At 40.9% G+C, this 15,027-nt stretch overlaps 1 protein-coding gene across 2 annotated transcripts in view; it reads right to left on the reverse strand.

Annotated features, from left to right (window-relative positions):
• The window catches only part of snx29 (sorting nexin 29), a 504,385-nt gene that overhangs the window by 147,757 nt on the left and 341,601 nt on the right, over nucleotides 1–15,027 (reverse strand). For both annotated transcript variants that reach the window (XM_078559132.1, XM_078559133.1), the window contains exons 17-18: nucleotides 13,921–13,976; nucleotides 5,209–5,290 (exon numbers count right to left, since the gene is read on the reverse strand). In XM_078559132.1, the coding sequence (XP_078415258.1) occupies nucleotides 5,209–5,290; nucleotides 13,921–13,976 (138 nt within the window). The remainder of the gene's footprint in view (nucleotides 1–5,208; nucleotides 5,291–13,920; nucleotides 13,977–15,027) is intronic.

Here is a 15,027-nt window from a genome sequence, read left to right on the forward strand (position 1 = left end):
GATTGATGTGGGTCACACCAAAAGCCAGCACTAACAGTGATAAAATGGGCTGAATGACATGCTTCAATATTAAAATTTATATAATTCTATAAAAAGAACGTTGGTGTATTGGACAAAGCTCAGAAAAGAGGCACTGAGATGATTCCCAGACCTCTGAGCTCTAATTTATAGCACAGATTCACAGTGGTGAACTTGTTTCAATCTGATTCAAGTCCTGAAAGATGCTATTAGCATAAATTGTCATTGTCGGCTGTCCCTCAATTCGATGATGATGACGACTCAGAGTCGCAAGTTTCTGCCATGGGTCTTCAAGTGACTGAACAATCGGATTCTCAAACCATAGATCTTTGGGCACACGGGGCAGGATATCCCACGAAATAGAAGGATCTGTAGTGCAGGATATGTTTTCTTTCCTTCTCCACCGCTGCTCTGCCTCATCATTAAGGTGTTTGGACTCAAAACATGATGCAGCTTGATGGACAAATTGTCACCAATTTGAATGTTTGGTATCAAGCTTCTCCCAGTCATTAATGTCAATGCTGTCGCACTTCAAGGAGAGCTTCAGGGTCTTTAAGTGCTTTATTTGTCCTTCCCTGGAATGCTGGGCATTTGAGAGTTGAGTAAATAGGGCCTGATGGGGAGACGGTTTTTGGCCATCTGGACACAATGTCCAGTCCATCGAAGTTGACTTTGCAGGAGTTTTACCTGAATGCTTCTGTAGCTGGCTTCAAGATAGACATTAGCTTCTGTTCAACACCCCTCCAACTGAATCCGGAGGATGCAACAGAGGCATCCCCCACATAAGGGCATAAGTGCTCTTATGTGTCACTGATACACAGTTCAGCTCCTACTGCAGTAGACGAGTGTAGATTAGGACTTTTGTTGACTTGTGGAAGTCTTTGTTGTCAAACACTCGCTGCCATACTTTGTACAAGGCTGATCTGGCGCAGTTGATCTGGCCTTGGATCTCTATGTCAATGGCGGGCTTTGGAGAGAGGTGGCTGCCAAGGTATGGGAAGTGCTCAACACTTCCAGAGGGGCCTTTGGCATGGTCTTTGCTGCTTAACAAACCCAAGAAAATGTCAAGAACACCACCAGGAACTGTTCATTGCATTCATCGACCTGGCCAAAGCATTTAACTCAGTACGGTGGGGACTTCAATGTCCATCACCAAGAGTGGCTTGGTGGCACCACTACTGACTGAACTGGAGGAGTCCTAAATGACATAGCTGCTAGACTGGGACTGCGGAAGGTGGTGAGGGAACCAACAAGAGGGAAAAACATACTTGAGCTCATCCTCACCAACCTGCCTGCCGCACATGTATCTGTCCATGACAGTATCAGTATAAGCGACCACCACACAGTCATTGTGGAGATGAAGTCCCAGCTTCACATTGAGGATACCCTACCACCATGCTAAATGGGATAGATTTCGAGCAGATCTAGCAACTCAAGTCTGGGCATCCATGAGACACTGTGGGCCATCAGCAGCAGCAGAATTGTACTCGAACACAATCTGTAACCTCATGGCCCGGCATATTCCCCCACTCTACCATTACCATCAAGCCAGGGGATCAACCCTGGTTCAATGAAGAGTGCAGGAGAACATGCCAGGAGCAGCACCAGGCATACGTAGAAATGAGGTGTCAACCTGGTGAAGCTATGAAACAGGACTACTTGCGTGCCAAACAGCATAAGCAGCAAGCGATAGAGAGAGCTAAGGATCCCACAACCAACAGATCAGATCTAAGCTCTGCAGTCCTGCCACATCCAGTCGTGAATGGTGGTGGACAATTAAACAACTCACTGGAGGAGGAGGCTCCACAAATATCTCCATCCTCAATGATGGAGGAGCCCAGCACATCAGTGCAAAAGATAAGGCTGACGCATTCGCAACAATCTTCAGCCAGGTGTGCCGAGTAGATGATCCATCTCGGCCTCCTCCAGAGGTCCCCAGTATGACAGATGCCAGTCTTCAGCCAATTCAATTCACTCAATGTGATGCCAAGAAACGAATGAAGGCACTGGATACTGCAAAGGCTATGGACCCTGACAATATTCCAGCAATAGTGCTGAAGACTTGTGCTCCAGAACTTGCCGCGCCCCTAGCCAAGCTGTTCCAGTACAGCTACAACACTGGCATCTACCCAGCTATGTGGAAAATTGCCCAGGTACTTCCTGTGCACAAAAAGCAGGACAAATCCAACCCGGCCAATTACCACCCCATCAGTCTACTCTCCATCATCAGTAAAGTAACAGAAGGGGTCATCAACAATGCTATCAAGTGGCACTTGCTTAGCAACAACCTGCTCACTGATGCCCAGTTTGGGTTCTGCCAGGGCCACTTAGCTCCTGACCTCATTCCAGCCTTGGTTCAAACATGGACAAAAGAGCTGAACTCCCGAGGTGGGAGTGACTATCCTTGCCATCAAGGCCGCATTTGACCGAGGGTGGCATCAAGGAACCCTAGCAAAACTGGAGTCAATGGGAATCAGGGGGCAAACTCTCCACTGGTTGGAGTCATACCGAGCACAAAGGAAGATGGTTGTGGTTGTTGGAGGTCAGTCATCTCAGCTCCAGGACATCACTGCAGGAGTTCCTCAGGGTAGTATCCTAGGCCCAACCATCTTTAGCTGCTTCATCAAAGACCTTCCTTCCTTCATTAGGTCAGAAGTGGGGATGTTCGCTGATGATTGCACAATGTTCAGCACCATTCGCTACTCCTCAGATACTGAAGCAGTTCATGTCTAAATGCAGCATGACCTGGACAATATCCAGGCTTGGGCTGACAAGTTGCAAGTAACATTCGCGCCACAAAAGTGTCAGGCAATGACCATCTCTAACAAGAGAGAACCCAGCCATTACCCCTTGATGTTCAATGGCATTACTATCACTGAATCCCCCACTATCAACATCCTGGGGGTTACCAATGACCAGATACTGAACTGGATTAGCCATATAAATACGGTGGATATAAGAGCAGGTCAGAGGCTAGGAATCGTGCGACGAGCAACTCACCTCCTGACTTCTCAATACCTGTCCACCATCCAGAAGGCACAAGTCAGGAATGTGATGGAATACTCCCCACTTGCCTGGATAAGTGCAGCTCCTACAACACTCAAGAAGCTTGACACCATCCAGGGCAAAGAAGTCCACTTGACTGGCACCACATCCACAAACATTCACTCCCTCCACCACCGATGCACAGTAGCAGCAGTGTGTACCATCTACAAGATGCACTGCAGGAATTCACCAAGGCTCCTTAGACAACACCTTCCAAACCCACGACCACTACCACCTAGAAGGACAAGGGCAGCAGATAAATGGCAACACCAGCACCTGGAAGTTCCCCTCCAAGTCACTCACCATCCTGACTTGGAAATATTTCACCGTTCCTTCACTGTTGCTGGGTCAAAATCCTGGAACTCCCTTCCTAACAGCACTGTGGATGTACCTACACCACATGGGCTGCAGCAGCCAGCGAAGCCCACTTCCCGTGAACGAATAAAAAATAAATAAATCACGAAACTCTGTGGATCATACTCCAAAGATTTGGATGTCCAAGAAACTTCGTCACAATCCTGCAGTTGTTTCAGGACGATATGACTGCAACTGTCTTGAGTGGGAGATGTGAAACAGGTGCCTTCAAAATCCAGACTGGGGTCAAGTAAGGACAAGTAAGGCTATGTGATAGCCCCCATTCATTATTTTTAGTTATTCATTCTTGGGATGAGCATTTATTGCCCATCCCTAACTGGCCTTGAGAAGACGGTGGTGAGCCACCTTCTTGAACCGCTGCAGTCAGTATGTCATAGGTATATATACCCACAGTGCTGTTAGAAAGGTCAGTTCCGGGACTTTGACCCAGAAACAGTGAAGGAACAGCAAAATACTTCCAAGTCAAGATGGTGTGTAGCTTGGAGGGAAACTTGCAGGTGGTGGTGTTCCCATGCATCTGCTGCCCATGACCTTCTAGGTGGTAGAAGTCGTGGGTTTGGAAGGTGCTGTCGATTAAATGCTACTTACAATCTACCTGACAGTGGCTATTCACCTCATCAAAGCTCAAGTGTCCTCTGGTGTGAGTATTAAATATCATGTAGATGGAAAACTCTTTAACCCAGTCACCTCTGTGCCAAAACTAAATTGACGGTCATAGGCATACAGGATCTACAGTTTGCAGATGACTGCTGAGTCATTGCCCACCCTGCACCAGGTTTGCTGGCCACTCTTGATCTCTTCAATTCGGAATACAAGAGACACAGCCTGTCCTTGAATGTTGCCAAAACAAAATCCATGTATCAACCTATACCTAGTCAGCCAAATATTTCCCACCCGCACCTATGTCGAAAAGGAGACTCTGGAATATGTTGAGCACTTCCCATTCGCATAAATTGTATAGATATTAGCAAGATCTTCACTAAGCACTAAAGCACAAAGGTTTAAAATTAACTACAACACAAAAACAGAATTACCTGGAAAAACTCAGCAGGGCTGGCAGCATCGGTGGAGAAGAAAAGAGTTGACGTTTCGAGTCCAACATGACCCGTTCTGTTGAAGGGTCATGTTGGACTCGAAACGTCAACTCTTTTCTTCTCCACTGATGCTGCCAGACCTGCTGAGTTTTTCCAGGTAATTCTGTTTTTGTTTTGGATTTCCAGCATCCGCAGTAGCTTTTTGTTTTTAAAATTAACTAGTGCGTCGATTGGGAGCTGGAGAAAAATCTTGTGAACAGAACTGGATATAATACCTAGATAGTGTAAGATTAGCAAACTCTAGATGTCACTTTGTTTCCTGTGCTTCTAAAGCTGGAGAGCAGCAACTCAAGGTTGAACAAGGAGATGTGAATATGGATGAATACCCTTCAATTTTTCCTGATGCAAGACACATTTTTAAATAACTTTCCTTCCAGAATGCATGAAAGGAGAGATTACATATGGTCTGTGGAAGCAAAAGCCTAATGAACCAAATTGTTTACCTTACATACATTATCATCAAACAACTCCTACTGACAAGATGAAACATTTTGGATTCAGAGAACATTTTGTTTTTAAAGGGGGGGTGGGAGGTTTTTGGGGATGTTAAAGGGACACCTTGGAGAAACGCAGCATTATGAACATTCTTCTGTAAATCTTAGAAGTTTGGCAAGCAACATACAAAGTTAAGATATAACATTTCATTTTGGTTAGTGCCTGAATCTTTGATTCATACCTGGTAAACATGAAAAGCATTAGCAGCTCGTCCTCGCAGAAACACTGTTGGAATCCACACATTTATCAGTGCACAGTGAGCCCTAACAGAAACAAAGTAATCCACAGTGAATTTCAAGGGAAAGCATTGAATTTACAAAACAATTTACAGGCCAAATAATCAATTTATTTAGAACAATTTAAGAGAACCTCTAAACAATAGGACAAGGATATGTGGCATGACAGCTGGCAAAGTAGAACAGCCTCAACAACACTTTCCCCACTTCATTCAGAAACTAATTTATTTGCAAAATTTCTAACTTGGCACTTTCAGCAAGTAATGAAAAATGTTGCACATTACACAGCTGACATTAAAACATTCTGTCAGAGGCCTAAATATTACTAATGGTGCTAATGCTGCTATAAGAATAAGGGATCTTCATATCACTTGAATTTAAGATTTGGAAGGAATCAGTTAATGAAAGCAAACGTCAGGAGACCCCTACAGTTTAAACCTCACAAAAGTGGGCCAATTTCAATAGTTCACACTTCATATATAATAAAAAAAAAAGCATGCTTGTAGTGGAAATTGCTGTTCATTTCTCATAACATTTCATTTAAAGCAGCTTGCAGGCATTCCATATTCATGATTTCAGAATAGAAACGTTGCCTGAAGTGCCAGCTATGCAATTTTTCAGTTATCTTAAGTGCATCCATTGTTTCCAAATATGTTCAACGCGGTACTTTATTGCAAGGAGGATTTCTGAGACTGACAGAAGACGTAACCCTGCTGCGAGAGATACTGGAGGTAGATGAAGTCAACATTGTAATAAATTTCCAGAGTGCGATTGGTTGTCCTTCTGTCACAGCAGGAACAGAAGTGGATATGAAAAGCAGCGGCATCCTTAAGTATGGATATTAACAGTCACGCTGAATAATAGACGTCTTCCCACTGATAATGTAAAACAACTCTATGATAATACTGCAGTTAACATGCATTTTAACTCAGCCACGGCTGGAGTATTATCTTTAAACAAAATTGTTGTACCACTGTACAGTTCTAACATAAACATTCTGCACTGATATCTTTGAACTGTGTGTCAGTTTGGTTTTCAGAAAATGGCTTCAATAATAGGCAACATGCAGTTGTTACTTCGATGGTGGGATATGCATTTGATCCTCTATGCCACTGCTCTCAAGCACAGCTTTATTTCTAAGGGGTGCTGACAACACCCAAAGTGATCTTCCAAAGAAGGGGAAAAGAAAACCAAGAGCTGAATCTGTGAACTCTGTAGGATTGTGCGGTCAGCAGCAAAGTGATGGTGCACACCTTGACCTCCAAGAAAACTGTCAACAAAGATCAAGGGATCTTTGCGGTGTGGATTTCACTTTTTCCCCAATATTAATTTGTATCTGCCACCAAGTCAAGGGGATCACCAGGCTTCCAGCAAAGGTGGTGTCATTATGCAGGTTAAGCAACAAATCACACTGAAGAATTCCCACAGACGGCAAACTAATAAGTAAACTACAATGATTATCCGTAATCATTTCTCATAAATTTTACAGAGAATTAAATAAAGATTGTGACATACGCATTGGAAGCTGAGATATCATAAGCTTAAAAGAAATATTGAATAGCTATGGAGTTTTTACCATTATAGAAAGATTTGGCATTACACAAATAGAAAAATAGTTTTCCAGGTTCAGAGGGATTGCTCAGTTGTCGTTAGTACTTAGTACACCACTGAAAAGTCAGTTTTACCTCATTAACAAGCCATATTTGGGTGGGAGGGGTGTGTGGTTGGGGAGGGGGTTTGACAGCCATATTTTGGCCTAAAAAGAAATCTTGTCAGTTCACTGATTTCTAAAGATTGCCATCAGCAGGGATTTCTAACAGCGCACCCTGTGGAGCTGCAGGGAATCACTGACAGCAACCTTTGGATTTCCCATTTACCTGCGGAGGCTATTGGTTGCACAGGGTAATGAGAGCAGCCGCTGACAGCAGGGTCACCGTTACAATTGCAAAATCCGATCCTGCTGTGCCAGGTACAGATGCTGCCAGTCTGGTGATATTTTGCCTATTCTCTCTGCTACGGTCGATATAGAACAGGGGGAAATCAAAGTAGGGCAAGAGTAAAATGCAGGAATCTCAACTCAAACTTGAGCAGGAGGAAAAGTGACAGTTTGACACCATAAAAATAAGTGAGAAGCACTGAATGAAGTAATGAGCACGGAAGCAGCCAGATATTAAGTGGATGCATTGCATGTGGCCCTAGCGTATGAAAAGTGAGATATTCCCTCAGTGTTAATGCAATTCCATAAATAGTGCTGCAATGCAACCCAATACAATGTGATGAATACATCATCCTTGGATTGCAGCAATTCATTAGGATGACAAATGATCTGGTGCAATAGGACTGGGGAGAAAAGCTACACATAATGAGAAAAGCATGTAATTGGATGAATTGAATACAATCCAATACTTTGATCAATTGTACAGTGTACTTGAGCTAATGTGTCCAGTACAGTGACAAGCAATGCAATGCAGCAGCACTACAAGAATCCTACATTAGAAGGGAAATAGGGAAATATTGGATCACCTGGCCAAATACAATGAAAATTGGTGCAAATCGCTCATACTAATGTAACTCAACACAATACAATCAGGCTGTTGTAATAAAATTTCATGAGTCACAAGCCACCGAAGCAATTGCAATGTAAATGAGGAGATAGATGACAAGTGCTATGAATAAAGAATTTAAATATGAAAGGATGTGAATAACAAGATGCAAAACAAGAACTTCTGACAAGATTTGAAGTGACGAGCTGGAGCAGAAGAAAGCTGCAACTGAGATGAGATGCTACACAATGGGCTTCAAAGGAAGCTTCATAAGTGAGGGGACGCAAAGGGAGCTGGAATGCAAATAGGATAGAGGCTAAAAATGTGATAATTACAGACAGACTAATAATGAGTTCAGCCAGCAAGGGGAACTCACAACAGTGAGAACAATATCACATATTATAAGGTGGCAAATATCCGTTTGCTGCAAAACAGTTCATAGGCAACCAAACAGAGAAAATATTTTTCAGGTTAGTTTATGCATTACTGTTTAATCAGTCCAAGGTATGTTGTTACTGGCTATACGGATTAATTAATTACTTCTCAAAGAGATATTGTTATTTCTTTGTTATTGACAATAGAATTTAACAAATGCTAAGAGGCAGAATGCTGTCAAAACCAAGATACCAAGATACTTATCACGTTAGGGAGTAAAAGCTCAGTCACCAATTTTGATACCGAATGAAGATGTTAGAAACAGGAATGTAGGTCAAAAAGTTATGATATGTGCTCGGGTATGCTGCTGTCTACTGCAAGAAGTTCTATAGCTTGCATGATTGACAACCTGAAAGATGAAAATAGATTAAGAAATAAGATTCAGACTAGCAGTCAGTCAAATATTGAAAGTGGTGAAAAATCCAAACATCTGTTTGTTCAAATGAAAATGGAAAGTGAATCACCCACTGCAGAATAAACAAAAATAAAGAATAAAGGAAAGCTCAAGTAACAACTGCAGAAAATAACATGTTAGACTGAGGAAGGAATAAATCACCATTATTGTGAAAACAATTAAATACTCAGAACAATTGAAAGAGAACAAGAAACTACAAGAGGATAGACAAACATGGCGTAAATGTAAAGGACAGGAATTCAGCGACAACAAATAAATGAGAAGGGAAATGCAGAGAAAAGCTCTGGGAGTTTTGGCCAAGCTGATCTTCCACCAAAATGAATTCAATCAAAACGTGTCAATTATTCCAGCTGATGAAAAGATTTCCAACAGATTTTGAAATTAAAACCAGAAACCTTGAGTTATTTAATGTGACAAGCTCGTAAATTGGCAGCAATTACCTAAAATAACTGGAGTCCAGAAATACTGAGGCCAAAAAAATGCTGAGCTTCAACACACGCACTTTAATTAATACTGAGCAAAGAAATTACTGAAGAAGGTATCTGACCTGAAAGCAAAACACCACTTGAAACAGAAAAGACGTTGCGAGATATGCTAGACGACTGATCACCAAATTTGCAAATCCAAATAAAATTTACTGCAGAATTTAATGTTAATTTTCTACTAATAAATTGTGTGCCATTGTGTTACTGATACAGATCGCAAAATGTCACTTTGAATCTATTTGTACAGTGTGATACACAGCTGGCAGATCTGAGTTATACAGCTAACGTCACAAAACAAATCTACTGGGGAATGAGTAAAGAGTGTATCTGCCCTCACAAAAACAGAAATACCTGGAAAAACTCAGCAGGTCTGGCAGCATCAGCGGAGAAGAACAAAGTGTATCTGCCCTGCCAGCTTGAAGTTAGCTTTTCACTCTCCTCCGAAATAAACCTGCACTAAAGTTTCGCCTATTACATCTTCTATATCATACACAAAGTAGGCGATGGTGAATTTGATGAAATACAGTATATTTGGTAGAAATTAGGATATTGTTTGGTGTCAGTGTGCTCATGTGTCAGACAACATTCCCAAATTACAAAACGCTCGCATTGATGCACATCCAAAATCACTTTGTACTGATACAAGGCAGCAAATCAATGATACTGCTGGAGGAGCAGTACATCATTGCAATTAGACCATCAATGTGCCACAAATTTCCTTTAAAATGGTTATTCTGGGGTATAAATGACAAAAACAAAAATCAGGCAAGATTCTGAAGTAAAAATCACTTTTTAAAATGAACTTCAAAAAAGGGCCACTGATATTAATATTTTGGACATCCTTTTGGCTGATTTCATCTGCATTATTTCATACGATGTTTTTTAGTAACAGATAGATGAAAGATATTGGCTGGAATTTTACAGCCCCCCATGGGCAGTTTGGCACGCCGGGGGGTGTAAAATCGGGCACCATGGCAGCAGTGCTGTGCCCGTCACTATCCCCCTTCCACTGTGATATAACCTAAGGCAGGTGAGGCATCGAGGGTTCACTCATCCATTTGCCAATTGAAGCCCTTGAGTAGCCAATTAATGGAGACACCAAGCAATGTGTTCATATTACCCAATAACATTGGCACTATGAAAGGGGTTTTAATTTATAGAAGAGGTGGAGTTCAAAGGGCCTGGTGATACAATGAGAATTTGCATTCAAAGGGAAAGGCTGGGTATAACAGAAAGGAGTTTGCGTGTGCAGGGCAGAGGCATCTAAGATCTAAGCCTGTAAGCCTACCACTGTATCTGCGAAGGAACAAATTGAAAAGGAACTTCATTTTGAATTTGTAAGGTAAAAAATGCTTTGCCTGGTGTCTGTTTAAGTCTATTGGTTATTGTTGCCATAGTGGAGGTTAATTTGGGAATTTGCTAAAAGTTATGATAGTAATTTGTAGCCATGTCTATGTGTTTAACTTGATATAAATTAATAAATGTTTCATTTAGCTTGATATAAAAACCTCTTGAAAAATGGTCATCATATTCCTGAATTTAGAGCTGCAACTCAAAACATACTAATTGAAAAAAAGGTTATGACAGTTGTTTAAAGTTTCCGTCTGGGATTTTAAATAACAGCCTTCATCAACTGCTGTGTCACAACACTGCACCTGCATACTAACTTTTTGTGACTTATGCATGAGAACACCTAGATCCTTCTGCGCCTCAGAATTCTGAAGTCATTCTCTACTTAAGTAATACTCTGCTTTTTTATTCTTCCTGCCAAAGTGAACAACTTCACATTTCCCACATTATATTCCATCTGCCAGAATTTTGCCCACTCACTCAAATTACCTACATGCGTCTACAAACTCCTTACGTCTTCTTCACAACACACTTTCCTACCTATCATCATGTTGTTTCCAAATTTAGCTACCATGCCTTTGCTCCCCTCATCTAATTCATTGATGTAAATTGTAAAAAGTTGAGGCCCCATCACTCTGTTGTTCTCACTCAGCTATTATTAGAGACATGGTTGCAAGATGCCCAAGGCTCAGACCTGAATATTGAAGGGTTTTGACATTTCAAAAGGACAGGAAGCCTAGGAAAAGATGGGGTAGCTCTGTTATTAAGGATATCATTAGTACAGTTGTGAGAGATTACCTTAGCTCAAAAGAGCAAGATGTAGAATCAGTTTGGGTAGAGATAAGAAATAGAAAGGTAAGAGGTCACTTGTGGAAGTAGCTTTTAGGCCCCTAACAGTAGTTGCACTGTAGGACAGAGTATATAGAAAGAAATAAATGGGGCGGGTAAGAAACAATCATGGGTGACTTTAATCTTTATGTATATTGAGCGAATCAGATTGGCAAGTCTGATTCTAATTCACAGCCTGGAAAATAAGTTCATAGAGTGTATTCAGGACAATTTCTTAGAGCAGTACGTTCTGGAGCCAACCAGGGAGCAGGCTATTCTGGACCTCGTAATAAGCAAGGAGACAGAATTAATCAATAACCTCACAGTAAAGGAGTCGCTAGGTAACAGTGATCATAATAAGATTAAATTTCACGTTCAGTTTGAAGGGGATGATCGTGGATCTAAGACTAGTATTTTAAACCTGAATAAAGGTAATTATACAGGTATGAAGGCAGAGCTAGCGAAAGTGAACTGGGAAACTAGGTTAAAAGATAGGACAGTATAAATGCAATGGCAGACTTTTAAGGCAGGCTTATATTAAATAACTCTCGGCAAAGATTTATCCCATTGAGAAAGAAAAATTCTAGGAGAAGGATGCAGCATCTGTGGCTAACAAAGGAATTTAAGGATGGTATCAAATTGAAAAATCACTGTACAAATCTGCAAAGATTAGTAGTAGGTCAGAAGATTGGTCAAATTTTAAGAACCAGCAAAGAATGACTTAAAAAAGAGGGAGAAGGTGGAGCATGAAAGAAAGCTAGCTAGTAATATAAAACAGATAGTAAGAATTTCTATAATTATTTAAATAAGAAAAGAGTAACTAAAACTAGTGTTGGTCCTCTAGAGAGTATGTCTGGGGAATTGATAATGGAAAACAAGAAAGTGGCAGAGGTGTTGAACAAGTATTTTGTGTTTGCTTTGACTGTAGAAGATAGCAGGATATTTGAAAATCAAAATGCAATAAGGCAGAGTCAACATGGTTTTGTGGAAAGGAAATCGTGTTTAACTAATTTATTAGAGTTCATTGAGGAATTAACAAGCAAGGTGGATAAAGGGGAACCTGTAGATGTAGTATACTTGGATTTCTAGAAGACATTTGATGAAGTACTAGACAAGACAAGGGCACATGGTGTAGGGGCAACATATTAGCATGGATAAAGGATTGGTTAACTGACAGGGATCAGAGGGTAGGGATAAATGGGTCTTTTTCAGGTTGGCAAGCTGTGATTAGTAGAGTGCCACAGGGAACAGTGCTGCAACTACATACAATTTATGTCAATGACTTGGATGAGGGGACTGGGTGTATGGTAGCTAAATTTGCCAATGACACCAAGATATGTAGAAAAGTAATTTGTCAAGAGGAGGCAAAGAGTCTACAAAGGGATATAGATAGACTAAGTGAATGGGCAAACATTTGGCAGATGGAGTATAATGTGGAAAATGTGAACTTATCCACTTTGGCGGGATGAATAGAAAAGCAGTATACTATTTAAATAGGGAGAGACTGCAGAACTCTGTGGTACAGAGGGATCTGGATGTCCTGGTACATTAATCACAAAAAGTTAGTATGCAGGTACAGCAAGTGATTAGGAAGGCAAATGGAAAGTTGGAATGAAATATTAAAGTAGGGAAGTTTTACTGCAGCTGTACAGGGTGTTGGTGAGACCACATCTGGAGTACTGTGTACAGTTTTGGTCTCCTTATTTGAAAAATGATAGAATTGCATTAGAAGCAATTCATAGTAGGTTCACTCAGCTCATTCCTGGGAGGTAGGGCTTACCTTATGAAGAAAGGTTGAACAGATTGGGCCTATACCCACTGGAGTTCAGAAGAATGAGCGGTATCTTACTGACTGAGAAGACTGTGAGGGGACTTGATAGGGTGGATACTGGAAGGATGTTTCCTCTTGTGTGGTACACTAGAACTAGGGGACACAGTTTAAGATTAAGGGATCTCCCATTGAAGACAGAGATGAGGAGCAATATCTTCTCTTACAGGATCTTTCGTATGTGGATTTCTCTTCCCAAAAAACAGTAGAGGCTGGGTTATTGAATTCTTTCAAGGCTGAGTTCGATAGGTTTTGATAGACAAGGAAGTCAATGGTTATGGGAGGCAAACATGAAGGTGGAGTTGAGACCACAACCAGATCAGCCATAGATTTATCAAATAGCAGAGCAGGCGCGAAAGGCCAAATTACCTACTCCTGCTCCTAAGTCCTATGTTCCTACAGCTTCTCTCTCAGGAAACTACTACTTTCATCATACAACTAAAATTTTGCTGTCCTGTAATAGCTCAACCATTCTATCGAAACCTGCAATAGTTAACACATAGATCTAAAAAGTTTCTCATTCCAAATGATGGTACATCTTTAACACAGTGAGGGTCAAAATGCTAGTAGGACCAATTTCAGCTAGCACACCAGATGACTGATTATACTTGATTGTTCTTCATCACTGAGACACCAAATTGAATGTTTAGACAAAATTTATATTGATGGCTAAGGCGGCAAGATAAAATTGAATCAAACAACTTTAATCTTTTCACAATTATTTCAATGAAAAAGAGTTACAAGGATTATAAGTTAAGAAAGAGCCAACTTACATTTCAAAATCTGACAAACTTTGGTCTTCGGAGGTTTGACTTAAATCACCAGGGACCTGTTAAAGGAAGAAAATTATTTTCAACTTGAGTATTTGAAACATCACAAACTGAAAATAGTACGATGTGTAGACATATGTTTTCACTCTAATGCAAAAAGACAAAAGTCCTGAATATACATGACTTTAGAATATTATAAATTACAATATAGAAAGAAAATCTTACATGCAGAATAACAAATACGAACTTTGCAATAAAAATTCTTTATCTGTCACCGAATACCAAAGTAATTTACTGAGGTTTGAAGTTTTTGCAGCAAGGTTTAATGATGGTTCCAACCATGCTAATGAAATTTTTTGTGGGCCCCATTCAGGGAAACTTGGGTTTTAATCTCAATCTCAATAGATAATGACAAGTGGCTGCTCTTTGAAACTGAATCTTTCCCACAGTACAAAAAAATTAATCATTGGAGCTATTTTGGACAAAATACTTGTCATGGGCCCTCCAAAGGTGAACTAATGGCAGCAATAAAATCATCCAGGCCCAGACCCACCTATGCTACTTAGTATAGAAGAGCATGGGGATGGAAAGGAGATTGAAAAGGACTTTTTTTCTAGCTATGTACACTTAGTGCTTGGAAACTCATCACCATAAAAGTCTCTAAACCAAAATAATGAAAAATATACATGTGTAAGATATCTGTTTGCCCCACACAGAGCTACACACTTCCCCCAGAGGAAGACAATCCACTTAACCTATGTCCAAGAAGTTTAAACATAAGCTGGCAGAGCCAAGGCTCAGGGGTCTGTTGGTATGCCCTGGTTACCACTGAAGTTTTATTAGCTTACCAGCAGAAAGCTTCCCACTGCTGGTCTTGCTAGAGTAACAATATCAATAAGGACTCTGGCTTACAGGGTTAACAACAGCCAAATGTAAGACAGAATACACAAACATTCGAACATACGAATTAGAAGCAGGAGTAGGCCATTTGGCCCCTCGAGCCTACTCTGTTATTCAATAAGATCATGGCTGATCTAATCGCGGCCTCAAATCCACATTCCGCCTATCCCCTATAACCTTTGACTGCCTTGCTAGTCAAGAATACACGAT

The sequence above is a fragment of the Cetorhinus maximus genome, chromosome 15 (assembly GCF_964194155.1).
Source record: "Cetorhinus maximus chromosome 15, sCetMax3.hap1.1, whole genome shotgun sequence".
Classification (NCBI taxonomy): domain Eukaryota; kingdom Metazoa; phylum Chordata; class Chondrichthyes; order Lamniformes; family Cetorhinidae; genus Cetorhinus; species Cetorhinus maximus.